Source organism: Ranitomeya variabilis, chromosome 8 (assembly GCF_051348905.1).
Source record: "Ranitomeya variabilis isolate aRanVar5 chromosome 8, aRanVar5.hap1, whole genome shotgun sequence".
NCBI classification, from domain to species: Eukaryota; Metazoa; Chordata; class Amphibia; order Anura; family Dendrobatidae; genus Ranitomeya; species Ranitomeya variabilis.
This window is the reverse complement of record NC_135239.1, coordinates 55261376-55278941: the sequence shown is the minus strand read 5'-3', so window position 1 is coordinate 55278941 and position 17566 is coordinate 55261376. Positions and strand designations below refer to the sequence as shown.

Sequence of the window (17566 nt, the reverse complement as noted above, 5' to 3'; positions counted from 1 at the left end):
CGCCTTAGTGTTATTCCAAGATCTGTGATTACAGTGTACATTCTTTGTGATCTACAGCCATACAATACTTATCTGTCCCTTTTATTATGTAACCAGCTTGGGTCACACAGGCTAAATTCCTTTGACTATACAATTATAAGTATTAATAAAATATGAATATTGTAAAGTCCATGTCATATTTACATTTAAGTACAAAAATCTACATGTCTAATTCAATAGAGAGGAAACACTAATGACACAAGGGGAGAAACACTCAGCCTGTCAGCCTGCGAGGAATAGATTACAGCTGACTATTCCCCGATCCACCACTGGGTGGCAGCAGGTCTGCCGGCGCACACTTTTCACACGACGTGGCTTCCCCTCTTGCCTGAGCTACGTACCCTATCGGCCTGCGCGGCATCCTACTTACTGAGCATGCGCACTAGCCACGGCCTTTTCCCAGTTCTCCAGCGCCGAGACCAGCGCTGTGACTTTCCGGTCCTCGCCTTGACGGGACAAAATCCAGTGAAATGGTCAGTAAACCGGCCCGATACCCCCGGGAATCCGTGTGTGAGCGTCCCCTGCTGTCTGCACGGCGGATGGGGGGCTGAGAGCCGGCGGTTTGGGCGCGGATGGAGTTAGATTGTGGTGGGGTCTGGTCGGCTTCCAGCGTGGCCTAATGGCTGCTGCAGTGTCAGGCCGGCCGGCTGCCTCCCCCGCCTGCTGCCCCGGGCCTCGTGTCCGGTGTGGGCTGTGCCTGCCTGTGTGTGGTATAGGAGCTGGGTGTGATTATATGGGGGTCCGGCTGCGGTGCCGCAGGGGGCTCCTCTGTGTGTGTACATGTGTGTAATATAGATCCATGTGGTGTGTGTAATACTACTGTACTTACTAGTTCACACCGATGTTTTCTGTCTACAATGTCTGTTCCCCGTATTTAATGTCTGCTTTGACTTCCTGTCTCACCCTTATTATATGTAACGGGGCCATCCCACAATTAGAGCCGATCGGCTGCAGTATCTGTGATCGCTCGGGCCCCGCTGATCGGCTGCAGTATCTATGATCGCTCGGGGCCCGCCGATCGGCTGCAGTATCTATGATCGCTCGGGGCCCACTGATCGGCTGCAGTATCTATGATCGCTCGGCCCCCGCTGATCAGCTGCAGTATCTATGATCGCTCGGGACCCCGCTGATCGGCTGCAGTATCCTGTGATCGCTCGGGGCCCGCCGATCGGCTGCAGTATCTATGATCGCTCGGGTCCCCACTGATCGGCTGCAGTATCTATGATCGCTCGGGGCCCACTGATCGGCTGCAGTATCTATGATCGCTCGGCCCCCGCTGATCAGCTGCAGTATCTATGATCGCTCGGGACCCCGCTGATCGGCTGCAGTATCCTGTGATCGCTCGGGGCCCGCCGATCGGCTGCAGTATCTATGATCGCTCGGGGCCCGCCGATCGGCTGCAGTATCTATGATCGCTCGGGGCCCGCTGATCGGCTGCAGTATCTATGATCGCTCGGGGCCCCACTGATCAGCTGCAGTATCTATGATCGCTTGGGCCCCCACTGATCGGCTGCAGTATCTATGATCGCTCGGGGCCCACTGATCGGCTGCAGTATCTATGATCGCTTGGGCCCCCACTGATCGGCTGCAGTATCTATGATCGCTCGGGGCCCACTGATCGGCTGCAGTATCTATGATCGCTCGGGTCCCCACTGATCAGCTGCAGTATCTATGATCGCTTGGGCCCCCACTGATCGGCTGCAGTATCTATGATCGCTCGGGGCCCACTGATCGGCTGCAGTATCTATGATCGCTCGGGTCCCCACTGATCGGCTGCAGTATCCTGTGATCGCTCGGGTCCCCACTGATCGGCTGCAGTATCTATGATCGCTCGGGTCCCCACTGATCGGCTGCAGTATCTATGATCGCTTGGGACCCCACTGATCGGCTGCAGTATCCTGTGATCGCTCGGGTCCCCACTGATCGGCTGCAGTATCTATGATCGCTCGGGACCCCGCCGATCGGCTGCAGTATCTATGATCGCTCGGGGCCCGCTGATCGGCTGCAGTATCTATGATCGCTCGGGTCCCCACTGATCGGCTGCAGTATCTATGATCGCTCGGGGCCCGACTGATCGGCTGCAGTATCTATGATCGCTCGGGGCCCCACTGATCGGCTGCAGTATCTATGATCGCTCGGGGCCCCACTGATCAGCTGCAGTATCTATGATCGCTTGGGCCCCCACTGATCAGCTGCAGTATCTATGATCGCTCGGGGCCCACTGATCGTCTGCAGTATCTATGATCGCTCGGGACCCCGCTGATCGGCTGCAGTATCCTGTGATCGCTCGGGCCCCGCTGATCAGTCAAGCATCCACCTGTTAGATGACGACATCCCTCATTCTTGTGATCGTTAGTCATATGTTATCGTTGGGGGACCCCTCTTTTTCTCTTTTGAAGTAATTACCTGCCCTGTGATCGGGGGAGGGGTTTGGGTCTAATTTATAATGGTCCATTCTCCTTTTTGCAGAATGGCACATATGTGAAGGCTAAGGCATATGCTGCCAGCTCTTTCCTACACTGGGCCGGGCCCTTCATACTCTGTTCACATCTTTTTAGTATATATTTAGTGTTACTGGGGAAGGTTCTGATGGATGTTAAAAATGAGCCAAGATTGTCTGGTGGTTCTATGGCAGTAGACTATTCCACATGATTGTTTACTACTTGGACAACCCCTTGAGGATATGTGCACACGTTGCGGATTTTGCTGCGGATTCGCAGCCGATCTGCGGATCGGCAGCAGCTTTCCATGCGTTTACAGTACAATGGAAACCGCAATCAGCTGTGCACATGCTGCGGGAAAAAACGGACGGAAATGTTGCGGGTTACATTCTGCAGCATGTCAATTCTTTGTGCGGATTCCGCTGCGGTTTACACCTGCTCCTCAATAGGAATCCATAGGTGTAAAACCACAGGTGGAATCCGCATGAAAACCGCGGTAAATCCGCAGGTTAAACGCAGTACCTTTTACCTGCGAAATTTGTGAAATCCGCTGCGGAAAAATCCGCAGAGTTCCTTTCTACGTGTGCACATACCCTTAAAATGCAGCACCAGCGTTTTTTTCTTGTTTGCTTGTTTTATTGCAACACTGGAGTGGTGCTACTGATCTAGGTTCCCTGCCCCTAGTCTTATACTTAACAGGCGCCATCTTCACCTGTTCCTGGCACCGCTCCGCTCTCTCTAGCAGTATGTGTCCTGGATCGCTCCAGTGTTTGCTGGGCGTTCTGGAGGTAATACCACATTGAGGGTCTCGTAGACTTAGGGTACCGTCTCACAGTGGCACTTTTGTCGCTACGACGGCACGATCCGTGACGTTCCAGCGATATCCATACGATATCGCTGTGTCTGACACGCAGCAGCGATCAGACACCCCGCTGAGAATCGTACGTCGTAGCAGATCGTTTGGAACTTTATTTCGTCGCTGGATCTCCCGCTGTCATCGCTGGATCGGTGTGTGTGACACCGATCCAGCGATGCGTTCGCTTGTAACCAGGGTAAACATCGGGTTACTAAGCGCAGGGCCGCGCTTAGTAACCCGATGTTTACCCTGGTTACTATCGTAAATGTAAAAAAAACCAAACCGTACATAATCACATTCCGGTGTCCGTCAGGTCCCTAGCCGTCTGCTTCCCGTACTGACTGACTGCCGGCCGGAAAGTAAAAGCAGAGCACAGCGGTGACGTCACGACAACGCAGTATGTACGTTTTTTGGTTTTTTTTACATTTACGATGGTAACCAGGGTAAACATCGGGTTACTAAGCGCGGCCCTGCGCTTAGTAACCCGATGTTTACCCTGGTTACCCGGGGACTTCGGCATCGTTGGTCGCTGGAGAGCTGTCCGTGTGACAGCTCCCCAGCGACCACACAACGACTTGCCAACGATCACGGCCAGGTCATATCGCTGGTCGTGATCGTTGGTAAATCGTTTTGTGTAACGGTACCCTTACACTGAGAGCTTGGGACCGTTGCCTCTGACTTCTGATCAAGATGGCGGTACGGAACCGGAGCGGTGCTTGGAACAGCTGGTGAGTATAATACTAGGGACAGGATACGTAGATAGTATCACCACTCCATCGCTGCAAAAAGGAAGCGGCTGGAGTGGTGCTTTAAATGCTTTATTTACGCTTTAAAAGAAAAATAAGATATTCGAGTCTCGCACTGGTGACGTTCCAGCGATGTTGGCAGCGGTGTCCCAGGTCAAGCGAAACATTGGTTGCAGCTCCCATAAGATGTAAAAATCAGTGGCCACTAATTGGTTGCAGTGCTTGCACCTCCCCCACACTTTGGAGGCAATTGGGAGTTCTGCAGCCTGTTACCAACTGTTGATTGGCTGCAGCGCTCATGTAGCATAACCATTTTGTGGGAATGCCAGGTGTGTATTTGTAAACTGGGTACTACAGCAGTTGCGATCATGTTGGCATAGTGGTGACCACCCCCTTCAATGTGGCATGTGGGTGTTGGATGCCAGTGGGTGGTACAAGGATTGGGCATTGAGATTCCAACAGCCCGGGTCTTCCCTTCACTGAAATGATCTGTTAAGGGAGTCTGGAGACCCCCATACACTTCTTATGGTCGGGCAGTCCCGCTGAGGTTGGCAGGCTCGGCCAACACTCGTCTCTTGTGTATCGGGGGGCCGTAGTGGGCACTGCATGTTGTGGATTTGCCGCTCGGATTCTTCGGTGGCAGATCCTAGCCGTACTACAGGAACGGTAATATCAATGAGAATTGATCAATTTTCTGCACATAAATTGACATGTAATGTGGGTTTTCAGATTATTAGAATTAATTGCGGACTTTATCCATTGTAAGGTGCTACAATGCCTCAACAAAACCAGCTTGTGACACAGGCAAACTCTGCAGACGTTGTGCCACAAGTAAATCAATCTAGTGTGCAGAGGCCAGATTATGGAAACACGCATGCTCCCCTCTTGGTGTAAGATGGATTATCTGAGTAACTTATCTGTGATCTTTCTAGGGGTTTGTGAAAGTTGTGAAGAACAAGGCTTACTTCAAGCGCTACCAGGTCAAGTTCCGCAGAAGGAGAGGTGAGTGTCCGGCCTATGCTAATCCTTTACAAGGTTTCCTACATTAGAAGTTGCTAACAAATCCTCTTATATTGCTTTTGCAGAGGGCAAGACTGATTACTATGCCCGTAAGAGACTCGTCGTCCAGGACAAGAACAAGTACAATACCCCGAAGTACAGGATGATTGTGCGTGTCACCAACAGAGACATCATCTGCCAGGTACGCAGTAGTACTTTACTCCTGGATACATCCTTATGGCTCGGAAATGTAAGATGTATACCAGTTGTGGCACGTCTTGCTGCGTTGTTTCTGGGCTGCAGGATTTTTCTTCAAGAAGATATCCTGAGTGACTCAGCAACTGAATAATACACGGAGAACGTTGTAACCCAAATGAAGCGCTTAACAGAGGTCCCCTTTAGTGATGAGCAAACTTGCTTGGATAAGGTGTTGTCTGAGCATGCTCATCTGCTAATGGAGTGTCTTTAGCGTGCTCGAATACTATGTTCGAGTCCCCGCGGCTGCATGTTTCCCGACTGTTCGAGAGACGCAACACAGGCAGTGAGTGCCTGGCAGCGATGAGACATGCAGCTGCGGGGACTCGAACATATTTTTCAAGCACGCCAAAGACACTAGTAGCACCCGAGCATGCTCACATAACACCTTATCTGAGCACGTTCACTCATCACTAGTCCCCATGTCTCTAAACTTTAGCTATTCTCTTTGCTGTATATCTGTTTGGTGCAATAAATGAGCTGTTAAGGACTATGGGCCTCACATAGATCTGCATGAGAATCTGCCTTCAGAGCTTAGTTTTAATAAAAAGGAGGCGTTACCAGTGTGAGACATATCGCTAACAGAGAACATGGAGCTGAACTTTGTCTTACAAACACGTTATCAGCTGCAACTCTCCCAGTTCTACTGTATTGCAGCCTTGTCTACCTGTGAGCTGGAAGCTGCAGAGAGCTGCCTTTCCGCCTCGCACTGGTAGCCTTTCCGCCTCGCACTGGTAACTCCCACCTTCATGAATAATAATCTCTGGAAGCAGATTTATCTTTCGGAAAACATCCTCCCCATTTCCTGGAAGAGGTCATTTATATAAAGTGATAAAAGATGATTTATCCACAACAAGACATCTGATGCATACAAGGAGGATGTTTTTCAGTAGTCTATACCATATATGCCCTTATTAATAGTTTAGATAGTTCAAATGTGATGACATATTCCCTTTAACCGTATATATATGTATTTGTAGATCATAACTTTTTTTTTTTCTTCTCTCATAGATTGCCTTTGCCAAGATCGAAGGTGATACAATTGTCTGTGCGGCATATGCACATGAGCTTCCCAAATACGGTGTCAAGGTTGGGCTGTCAAACTATGCTGCAGCTTACTGCACAGGTCTGCTGATGGCCCGCAGGGTACGTCATGCTACAGGTGGCCACACCACTGTTCATGTCCAGTTGTCTTTGCCCTTGTGGGAGCTCTGCGCAGAGCTTCTCTGCAGGAATTAGTAAGGAAGTCCCATTGCTTCTGCTATCACTGAGCAGCATGACTTCGGAGGATATGATGGTCAAAAGCTGGGTCTCCATATTTCTGTAAGGGGAAATGCTTAGACTAAGCAGGGTTAGCGGGCAAGATTTACTAGAATGCCAAGGGTCTCTGCACTTACCTTATCACTTCTCCATGTGGGGGAACACTTGACCCCTTGCTTCTCATCATCGGGGGTCTCCGTAATAAATGTCTGCCAGTAGCACAGGTTATTGTTGAAAAACTTGTTTAAAAATTTGTTACTTGATTTTTTTATTTTTTTTTGTTTTTGTTTTTTTGGTCCCTTTATGTTTCAGTCTGACTAGCTGTTGAGACTGACAACCCAATGTTATGTGAGTCATTTAATGACTTCTAGACGATATTGGGGGTCTTTGGTGTATATGGATGGTTCCTCTATACCAGTATTTCCCAAACTCCAGTCCTCACGGACCCCACGTGTCATGTTTTCAGGATTTCCATAGTGTTGCACAGGTGAGACAATTCCTGATGCCTTGAAGATACTTCCACTACTTGCGCAATACTAAAGAAATCCTGAAAACATGACCCGTGGGGTCCGTGAGGACTGGAATTTGGGACACATTGCTCTATACGAATGGTCATTGTTCCCGCTGATAGACCCGTAGCGTCTAGAAGTTTAGGCTTTTCCTTCAGGTTGAAAAGGATTACTTTTGCCCAGTAGAAATGTGGTGGTTTTGGTCTTGTCCATTCCATCTTACCATTGCATTCATACCGCTGCGTCCCCCGGGAGTGTCCATCTTGTGAGAATAGGAGCGAGGTAATCTGTCCTCTACTAATGATGTCTACCTTCATTGCAGCTTTTACACAAGTTCGGCCTTGACAAAGTCTACGAAGGTCAAGTTGAAGTTACCGGTGATGAGTACAATGTGGAAAGCATTGATGGACAACCTGGTGCCTTTACCTGTTACCTGGATGCCGGTCTGACCAGAACCACCACCGGAAACAAATGCTTTGGCGCTCTGAAGGGAGCTGTTGATGGCGGCCTCTCCATTCCCCACAGGTAAGCCTTTTAAAACGCCTAATATGAACTCTGTGGCATCATTTGGCAGTGTACGATGCAAAATCAAAGTTGTAGTAGGCTGCCCCGAAAGTCATGTTTGTTTCAGATTCTTTTGTGATCACAATGCAGGTATCCAGTAGTATCACTGTCTTGCATTGAACAAAGGCCATGGTCTAGTGCTGATGTATGAACATGTCGGTCCACTGTGTTTCAGAATTTTTGTGTATGCACTATCAACATGTACATATAATACTATTACGGAGCATCCGCGTCCTAAAACCACACATTGTAGCTTTTCACTACCCTTCGATATGGTCTTGGATGGTGGACTTGAATATTGGCTAAACCCCCTAATCCCTGTAGGACCACTCGGCTGTCTAGTGTGGATGTTTTGACATTCCGATTGACAGCAGTTTTTGATGGAGACAATTGTGTGGAGCATATTGAATATCAGCATGCCCCATCCTTATGTTTCAACAGCAATATTGTGACCAGAGGGGAGATTGCAGCAGTCTACTCCCTTCTCCCCATTGAGAACATATGTGCTCTTATCCGAGAAAGCATGTGTGATATGAAATGCCTGTTCAGCAAATGACTATGTGGCCGCCTGCTGTAAAGTGTAGGGTCAGGTTTAGGCCTGAATGTACAATCAACTGGGCTTCTAATGCCTTGGTGGGCCCTGGGTCTGACCATAATGGGCCCTAAAGGTTCAGCAGGAGAAAACTCCATTTACAGCTGACTTAAAGTCAAATGCTTGCAGGTAGGCACTGTGTTATGAGATTATTCACAAATGACCTTATTGTGGAAAGGTGACATGCAATTAAAAGTGGACTAGCCCCTGTTCTGTATAAATGGGAGCATCTGGGTCCTCGGTTCCTCCAGAGGCGGTGATCCTTATGCCGTATCCACACATCTGTGTCAGAGTGTGAACTGTCATGCATGGACTGGTCTTGGGTTCCATGACCTGAATTTTGACAACCTCATATATGCCTAGTTCAGGAGACTTGTGGCTGATTTGTAAATCGCCGACCATGACTCATGGATATGTGACTGCGGCATTACTCCCATCACTTGATGAATTTTTAACTGTTAAAGGGAACCTGTCAAACCCAAAATCGAAGGTGAGCTAAGCCCACCGGCATCAGGGGATTATCTACAGCATTCTGTAATGCTGTGGATAAGCCCCCGATGTATCCTGAAAGATGAGAAAAAGAGGTTAGATTATACTCACCCAGAGGCAGTCCCGCTGCGGTCCTGTCCGATGGGTGTCGCGGTCCGGTCCAGCGCCTCCCATCTTCTTGTCTTCACACCGCGGGTCCAGCGCTGGCGTACTTTGTCCTGTTGAGGGCAGAGCAAAGTACTGCAGTGCGCAGGCGCTGGGCCTCTCTGACCTTTCCCGGTGCCTGCGCATTGCAGTACTTTGCTCTGCCCTCAACTGGGTAGACAAAGTATGCCTGCATCAGAGCCGCAGCGTGAAGACAAGAAGAGGACGTCATCGTAAGAAGATGGGAGGCCGCGGACCGCGACACCCATCGGACCGCCCACCCAGGTGAGTATAATCTAACCTCTCTCCCATCTTTCAGGATACATCGGGGGCTTATCTACAGCATTCCAGAATGCTATAGATAAGCCCCTGATGCTGGTGGGCTTAGCTCACCTTCGATTTTGGGGGTGACAGGTTCCCTTTAAGTGAGAGATGAAATCCAAAGACTTTACCTGATGGTTAAAATCTCAAGAGTTGAGCAAGAAGCTTCATAGGACTCTGGTCCAGCATCCAGGTTGGTACTTCACAGTAGCTGAAGCAAGGCCCTGCAAACTTGCTTGCCGGCTCTCAAATGTCAACATCCTGGACATCTCTGACATTTACAAAACCGCCCCATAACATAATGTAGCATTAGCCTTGTAAACACCAGAGACACCCACTGTACCAGCAATTAAGGCCTGGCAACGAGGGTTGTGTGGCTTTGGTTATCTCTACTAGAACAAGAGTCAATATGGCCGACACTGGTTGGATGTTTCCTCTTTGTGTCTATGGACATGTTTGTTGCACTTTACCAAATGGTCCTGAGAAAAGTATTTGTGGTTTTTGGATATTGTTTATCTTTCAGAATACTCATGATTGATAGCTGCTTATTTTTTGTAGTGAATGATTAACTTTGGATTTGCAGAATACAAATCCCTATTTTCAGGAAACTATCAGTATATAGCAGGTGGTAGCTTGCCTGTACAATGAGTGTCACTATGGGCACCGCCAGTCAATTCCTGGGTTACTTTTCTATAATCAAGCCTTAAAAAGTTAGTCCTGCTCAGCATCACGTCCGATACCTGCCAGTCGTGCGCCTGTCCTGAGTTATCGGTAGGTGTGACGTCCCCTGCCATGCTTATTCTCAATGCCGCAGGGACTGTTGCTGGACTCAGGCTGAACATTTAGGTGCCATATACTGTAACGTGATGCAATATTCCCATGAAAACTATTCATTTTAAAGCCTAAGTTAAGCTGGCATTAAAGGGGTGGTCCCATGATATTTGGCAGGAGTGCAGTTAAGAAAGCCGTGTGCTCCTGCTTGATTTCAGATCACTATTGTGCTGCAATGTATTTCTATTTATTCATTGCTCTCATAACCTACAGACATTGGCCGGGGTATAATTATCAGTATAATTAACATCACTTTTTGGTGTAAAATAAATCAGGGAGCCTTCAGGGACAAAATAATAAAGCTCATATTCACCTTCCGTTCCGGCACCATTCCCAAGGTATCAACAGCACAGGAGCCCCAGGAGAACTAGTGCTAACACCGTGGGAATGGCATCGGGGGTAAGTATAGGCTTTATTATTTTATCGTGGCCAAGTGAGGGGTATAAGAATAAGTTGTCCAAATACTGGACAGCTTTAAAGTTTCTTGCCTTTTCAGCAGCTCCTTTTTGGGGGTTTTGTAGAGTGTTCACTCCTTCACCCTGGAAGTGGCTTTGCTTCTTGCAGTGACTAAAGCCATACCTTCTATCTCTACTGATACATAGAAGGGGGCTGGACAAGCTATTAAGATGAGCCAGTCCCTGTCAACGGCCTTCAGTAGAGCCCTGCTCAAATGTCAACACAAAAAGCACTCACCTGGGTCATACCTACTGCAGGAGGGGTGCTACCGGCGCAAAAAGAGGGGCCCAGGGATTTGAAAATAGCATAGAGGAACTGTCTAATATGTTCTTTTTCCTGCATCCCCCCCCCCCCCCATGACAGTGTTACATCATGTACAAAAAAAAAAAAGAAACCTGGAGCACACATGAAGAGAGCCCGGTGGTCTCCTGATTTCTAAGTGTTACATCATGCTGCGAGCTCAGGTGCTGAGCATGTTCCACATAGGCAATTGTGGTCTACCAAAACAGTGAAAACATTTATTATGAAGGAAATATATTATAGCGCTTAACCCACACAGTACACTGCTGCAACAAAACAATGAAGTCCAAGAATTCTGGATTACTTATTTTTGTCACTTTACAACTTACCCCACCCACTTTTGAAATGCAATGTAAAGCTATCCAAACACTATATATACTAAGTGGTGCAATTAAAAAAAAATATCTGCACCACCCAAAATTCAGCCCTCCTACAGCCCCATCAACAGAAACCTAAAGTTCATGGTTGCAGCAAAACCAATCTTTTTGAGTTACTCAAATGTACACTTTGGTTCTAGGGTAATTGCATCGGACTCAGTCATGTCACAGTCATTTTTATCGCGCAATGAACGCCTCCCAGAATGGCTATATTGATGGTTTTTAACAATTTCACCGTACTTGGAATTTTTGTTTGTATTTTTCAGTTTATTACTTGGTAAAGTGAGTGGTGTCATTCAAAACTACAACTCGTCCTGCCGAGCGTCAAACCATCATATACTATGTTAGACGGAAAGTAGAAAAAGGAGAAATAAAAAGCTATGGCTGTTGGGGGGCTTTTCATTATGGGATTAGTAACCTCCCAGATGTGAAATGATGGCTGTATCTTTTATGTGGCCGTGTTGCGCAGTGTCTGGTGTGTCCACCTCTGACTACTGTAGGACAGCGCAGAAGGGATTTTATTCGATTATTGAATCCCTCTTGAAATCTGTCCTTTACATCCCAACGTCACATAGTCGTCCGTTTCCTCTTGCGGTGGTTCCGTTAGACATTAAATGAACAAATAGCTGATTCTCCCTCGGAGGTGGTATCCTGGCTGACGTGCTTCAGATCTTACCCCATGTGGTGAGACGCACATGTGCCACTGAACAAAATGGAAACAAACTTGTTAATATAGATGTAGTAATATATAATTATTTTTTTTTCTCTACCCCCAGCACAAAGCGATTCCCCGGCTTTGACTCGGAGAGCAAAGAGTTTAACGCTGAAGTCCACCGCAAACACATACTGGGCCAGAACGTGGCGGACTACATGCGTCTCTTGATGGAGGAAGACGAGGAAGCATTCAAGAAACAGTTCTCTCAGTACGTAAAGCACGGCGTCGCCCCTGACCAGGTACGTATGGTTTCCTCTAGTCAGACGTGCTGTGTAATATATGATGGCCTGAAGATCATCAGACTTCATTATGGACATTTCTGTGATAAACTAAGCAAGTCCGGGATAAAATGTTGTCTTGGCGGTTAACACTGTTTCTTTGCAGCGCTGGGGTCTTTGGTTCAAACCCCACTAAGGACCACATCTGTGATGGTTTTTCACGTTCTCCCTGTGTTTGCGTGGGTTTCCGCCCACACCAAAGACAAATTGATATAGAAGTGTTATTGTCATCACTGTCCCCATTGGGGCTCCCCTATGTCTGTGATGTTTGCGGTATATGATGGCTCTATATAAGCAAGCAAACTGAATACATTTGGGCCTCTGGTTGCGATACTACTGTAGTTATCATTTGCTCTTACAGCAAGAAGTCCAAATTGCTTGTTAACATTTTCATAAGGTTTTCACACGTTAATCTGCATTATGGATTCTGACTTGGATTATTGTCGCATTAAATTGTTTCGAGATAATTACATGATTTTGCTTTAAGTCATCGATCATCTTTGACATGACAATGATCTTTCCATGTATAATGGTGGATACTAGAGACAAGAGGTAAATTCACAGGACTGGGGGTCCACAGGCCTGGATAGTGGTCACTTTCTGCTGGACATGAGGCTCCCGACTCTTATCTTTTGTGATCTAAAGGTTGGCTTCTGATTAGCTTGGCTGGCACGATGTTGTTATTGCAACGTGATACAGATGATTTCTCACCAGCCAATCAAAAGCCGCTGTGGGGATCACAAAACTGAAGAGACTTGCAGAGCTCCTGTCCATCGGCGAGAGACTACTGAAATGGCCAATGGACTGAAGTCCTGCAGATGGATCCACCAATCGTTAATAGTGCACTACTCTTCACTTTGTAGTCTCATTCATTCATTCATTCATTCATTCATTCATTCATTCATTCAGTCCCTCCTGTTATGCACTTTGCAGCCTGACTTCTCTTGCTGTAGTATACATTGTATTGCTGTCATGGATTGGCACTGCTTCAGTACGGTTACTTCCTTCAGCCTTGTATTCTGTGCCCACCAGGATGCCCTTCCGTGTTTTCCTCTGCATATTTTTGTATAACCCCTTTACTATGCCTTCTGCTGTCTCTTGATAGAAGAGGGGCTGTAGGGATGAAAGTGGGACAAGACCCTTCAGGAACAGGCAAAGGAGATCTGGTAGCTTTGTATAAATTTGTAGAAGTGTTCTGCTAGATGAAAGCTAAGGTCACGTGTCCATATTGGAGCTCCGTTTTAGGAACAAACAGAATTTGTGCCAGGACTGGATAACTGCTAAATGATGGGAGTGTGTGTCCTTATTAGCTATGTCTGCTGATGGAACCATAAAAAGCATCCAGAACACCTTTTTCTGCTTAAAAAAGGAAGCCAGAGAGAGCCTATAATTATCAGTGACGCCCTACTGCTTCCATCTGCATCAGTTCCTAAATCCTAACAGAGAAACGGAGTTGTAAAATTGACATGTGAACGGAGCCTTAAAGCGAACCTGTCAGCAGGATTTTGCTCAGTAAACTACAGGCATTGTCAGGTTGGCATTGTTAGACTGATTAAAATGATACCTAGGGTGAAAAAGATCATCTTGTGGTTACTGTGTAATCAGTGTTCGAAGTTTGCAGCTAATGATATTCCTGTGCTTTGGGGTGGGACTGTAGGCAGTGTCTGATCTTCCTTCTCTAAGCCAGAGAAACCAAGGAAAGACCCATCCACAGGCCGCCCAAAGCCCAAACAGTCTGTCTCAATGATCAGGAACATGTTTGCTTTGGGCGGCCTATGGGTAGATTTCTCCTTGGTTTCTCTGGCTTAGAGCAGGAAGATCACACTGCCTACAGTCCAGCCCAGAGCACAAACAGTCTGTCTGGCTGTATGATGAAGAACATGTTTGTGCTTCCTACAAAGCGCTGCCGTCTATTGGACGCAAAAAAAATCTGCATGTATTCACTGAACCATGCAGATTTACCGCGTTCCATACATTTGATTGATGTAATTTCTCGTGCGGAGACAAGTGTCTTCAAGGGAAATGGACATGCTGCAGTCTGGAAAGACAAGCCACATGTCAGTCTCTACTGGTGATCCGCAGACATCTGTGGATGCATAGTGGACCTGGGATTTGTAGAAATCCCATCCAGTATGCTGTCACAGCTACTGCTGCGGGTTTGACGCTGCATAATTACTCAGCGTCAAACCTCCAGCAGTTTCTTATGGTGGGCACATACCCCAATACTGATTGCACAAGAACCACAAGATGGATTTCTTCACCACAGGTATCGTTTTAATCAGTAATACTGCCAACCTGACAGTGCCTGTAGTTTACTTCGCACAATCCTGCTGACAGGTTTGCTTTAAAGGGAACACACTCGTGTTGTTAAACCCTGTTTCTTTTTTTGTTTTTTTTGTTTTTTTATAATATTGTAGGAAACCTGTTTTTGAATGGTTCGCTAGACTGGTGTTTGTTTTCCATGATTATTGTTACAAAGCCCCCCACCTTTATTCTCAAACAAAATTCTTTTCTCTTGGCAGATGGAAGAAATGTACAAAAAGGCTCACGCTGCTATCCGGGAGAACCCAGTCCACGAAAAGAAACCAGAGCGAGAAGTGAAAAAGAAGAGGTATGTGTGTACCTTCAGGCTGATTTATACATTGGCCATTCCATTAGGCCGGTTTCACACGTCAGTGGCTCCGGTACGTGAGGTGACAGTTTCCTCACGTACCGGAGACACTGGCACACGTAGACCCATTAAAATCAATGCATCTGTTCAGATGTCATTGATTTTTTGCGGACCGTGTCTCCGTGTGCCAAACACGGAGACATGTCAGTGTTCGTGGGAGCGCACGTATTACACGGACCCATTAAAGTCAATGGGTCCGTGTAAAACACGGACCACACACGGACGGTCTCCGTGTGCAGTCCCTGCGGCGTGCAGGAGACCGCTACAGTAAGCGCTGTCCCCCCCCCCACATGGTGCTGAAGCCGCCATTCATATCTTCTCTGCAGCAGCGTTTGCTGCATAGAAGATATGAATAATAGTGTTTAAAAGAAAGATCTATGTGTCCGCCGCCCCCCCACCTCCTGTGCGCCCCCCTGCTGTTCTGAAAATACTCACCCGCCTCCCTCGCAGTGTTCTGTGCTGGCCGTCCCTTCTACTGTATGCGGTCACGTGGGGCCGCCGATTAGAGTCATGAATATGTGGCTCCACCTCACATAGGGGTGGAGCCGCCTATTCATGACTGTAAATGAGCGGCCCCACGTGACCGCATACAGTAGAAGGCGCGGTCAGACCAGGAAGCATCGACAGCCAACGAGGGAAGCAGGTGAGTATTTTCAGAACAGCGGGGGGGCGCACAGGGGGTGGGAGGGCGGCGGACAGATAGATCTTTCTTTTAAACACTATTATTCATATCTTCTATGCAGCAACCGCTGCTGCACAGAACATATGAATCGTGGCTTCAGCACGATGCAGTGTACCACACGCGTGGGTACCACACGCTCCGTGTGGTACCCACTCGGCACACGGGCGGCACACATGTGCCGCACGTATGGCCTACGTGAGCTCATGGGCACACGGACACTGATAACTCCGGTACTGATTTTTTTTCCGGTACCGGAATTATCTGGACGTGTGGGACAGCCCTTAAACACATGTGTAGCACGGTCTCCTATTCCTCCCCTTGTGCCTGAACTCCAAAACGGGTGACCTAGTAAAAGCGGATATCCTTAGTATATACATACCTTACATAAGTGATAATGATCACTTTTTCGCACCCAATTTGGAGGTGTATTGGGATTACAATACTGCTGAATGTCTCAGCATCATTTTATTTATTTTTTTAAATAATCTCATCCTTTTATTACCAGGTGGAATCGGGCCAAATTATCTCTGGCACAAAGGAAAGACCGCATTGCTCAGAAAAAAGCAAGTTATCTCAGGGCTCAGGAGAAGATTGCCGACAGCTAATCTGGGTTTCTTGCAGTTTTCTACTTGAGGCTCATGAAAATAAATCTATTCACATCAAATTCAGTCTCTTGTGGGTTTTTTTTGTTCTTCGTTTGGAAGTGATAGACTCATCTCCAGTACATGGTGCATCCACTTTCACTGAGTTCTCAAGTAATAAGACTTTATTCAAAGGAGGATGTGAACTGTATGTTATAATTTCTTATGTGGGGGCAAGGAGGGGAAGGTTCAGTCAAATCTAATTGAAAAAAACAAATGGACCTTATTAGTCATTGGGTCTGTCAGGTGGTTTATCAATCAAAGGAAAGATGAAATTCTTGTAGAATTTCTGTTTTACATAGAAAACAATCTGGTTTAAAAAAAAAAAACAAACAACACATATACTGTGTGTGTGTGTGTGTGTATATATATATTCTAGAATACCCGATGCGTTAATACAGCCCACGTACTATATAGTATACAGCAGTGTGGGCACCATATCCCTGTTAATTTTTTTTTTTTTTTTTATTAAAGTAAAAAATAGTTATATACTGACCTGCAGGGATCCAGCGAAGCTCTCGCGATGCACGCACGGCTGCTGCCATCTTCCGTTCCCAAGATACATTGCGAAATTACCCATATGACTTAGCGGCCTCGCGTGCGGCTCGGCGGACTACGGAGGGTGAGAATAGAAGGTTTTTTTTTTCGTTTTGTTTTTTAATTTTAACATTACATCTTTTTACTATTGATGCTGCATAGACAACGTCCTGACAGCACCCTGGAGGATTTCCTCCTCCTCCTTGCAGGGACAGGAAAAACACATGAGAGGTTAAAAGGTCCCACTCCACCCCCTTTCCTTCAGTGTTTTTCCTGTCCCTGCATGGAGGGACACACTAGAGATCTGCGCAGCATGCAAAGGCTTACCGGAGGGCTCGGGGATCGTGCGGCTGGTCCAATATCCTTCCCCCTGTCAAGTGGCCCAGGGCAGACACTTCCCGGTGGGGAGTCCCTCTGCCCCAGAGACCAGTTGAGAGGACGAGCTCCTGGGTAGAGCCACTTCCTCCCGTGGGGGGCTCTCGGCTCTGGCGCCATGCAGCAGGAGAAGAGACGCCCGGAACCATGTGGTCCATACAGGAACACGGAAGAGTCAGTGGTCAGCAGGAAGCCGCTCCTGGAACCGAGCTTCACTTCCGGTGACGTCAGTGCGGACCCAGCTTGCGTTCCACATCGTGGAACGCGGAAGTAGGTGCAAAAATAACCGAGCGTCACTTCCGGTGACATCAGCGGCGTATCCCGTCCATTGTTTCACAGCGTGGAATGCGGACGTAGTTGGGGAAAAAGCAGGCGGCAAATTTGGCTAAGTTTGCGCTCAGGCTTCCGAGGGTCTGCATGTGAACAGGACTTGCCGTCAAACGTTCACTGGTTTGGCACAGGTCACTGGTTTGGCACAGGGTGTGTGT

The 17566-nt window shown here is 47.5% G+C and overlaps 1 protein-coding gene across 1 annotated transcript; it reads left to right on the top strand.

The window, feature by feature from the left end:
- The first annotated feature begins 307 nt into the window (after positions 1–307).
- RPL5 (ribosomal protein L5) lies at positions 308–16189 on the top strand. Its single transcript, XM_077277367.1, has 8 exons — positions 308–512; positions 5015–5084; positions 5168–5283; positions 6348–6482; positions 7428–7630; positions 11956–12133; positions 14695–14783; positions 16031–16189. Exons 1-8 carry the CDS (start codon positions 510–512, stop codon positions 16128–16130), a joined length of 894 nt encoding a protein of 297 aa, XP_077133482.1. The 5' UTR covers positions 308–509; the 3' UTR covers positions 16131–16189.
- The last annotated feature ends 1377 nt before the right edge of the window (positions 16190–17566 follow it).

Excerpts from the sequence above, each read along its gene's own strand:
- RPL5 (XM_077277367.1), top strand. Across the intron at positions 5,085-5,167 it reads CAAGTTCCGCAGAAGGAGAG|AGGGCAAGACTGATTACTAT; the intron begins GTGAGTGTCCGG and ends TTGCTTTTGCAG. Across the intron at positions 14,784-16,030 it reads CGAGAAGTGAAAAAGAAGAG|GTGGAATCGGGCCAAATTAT; the intron begins GTATGTGTGTAC and ends TTTTATTACCAG.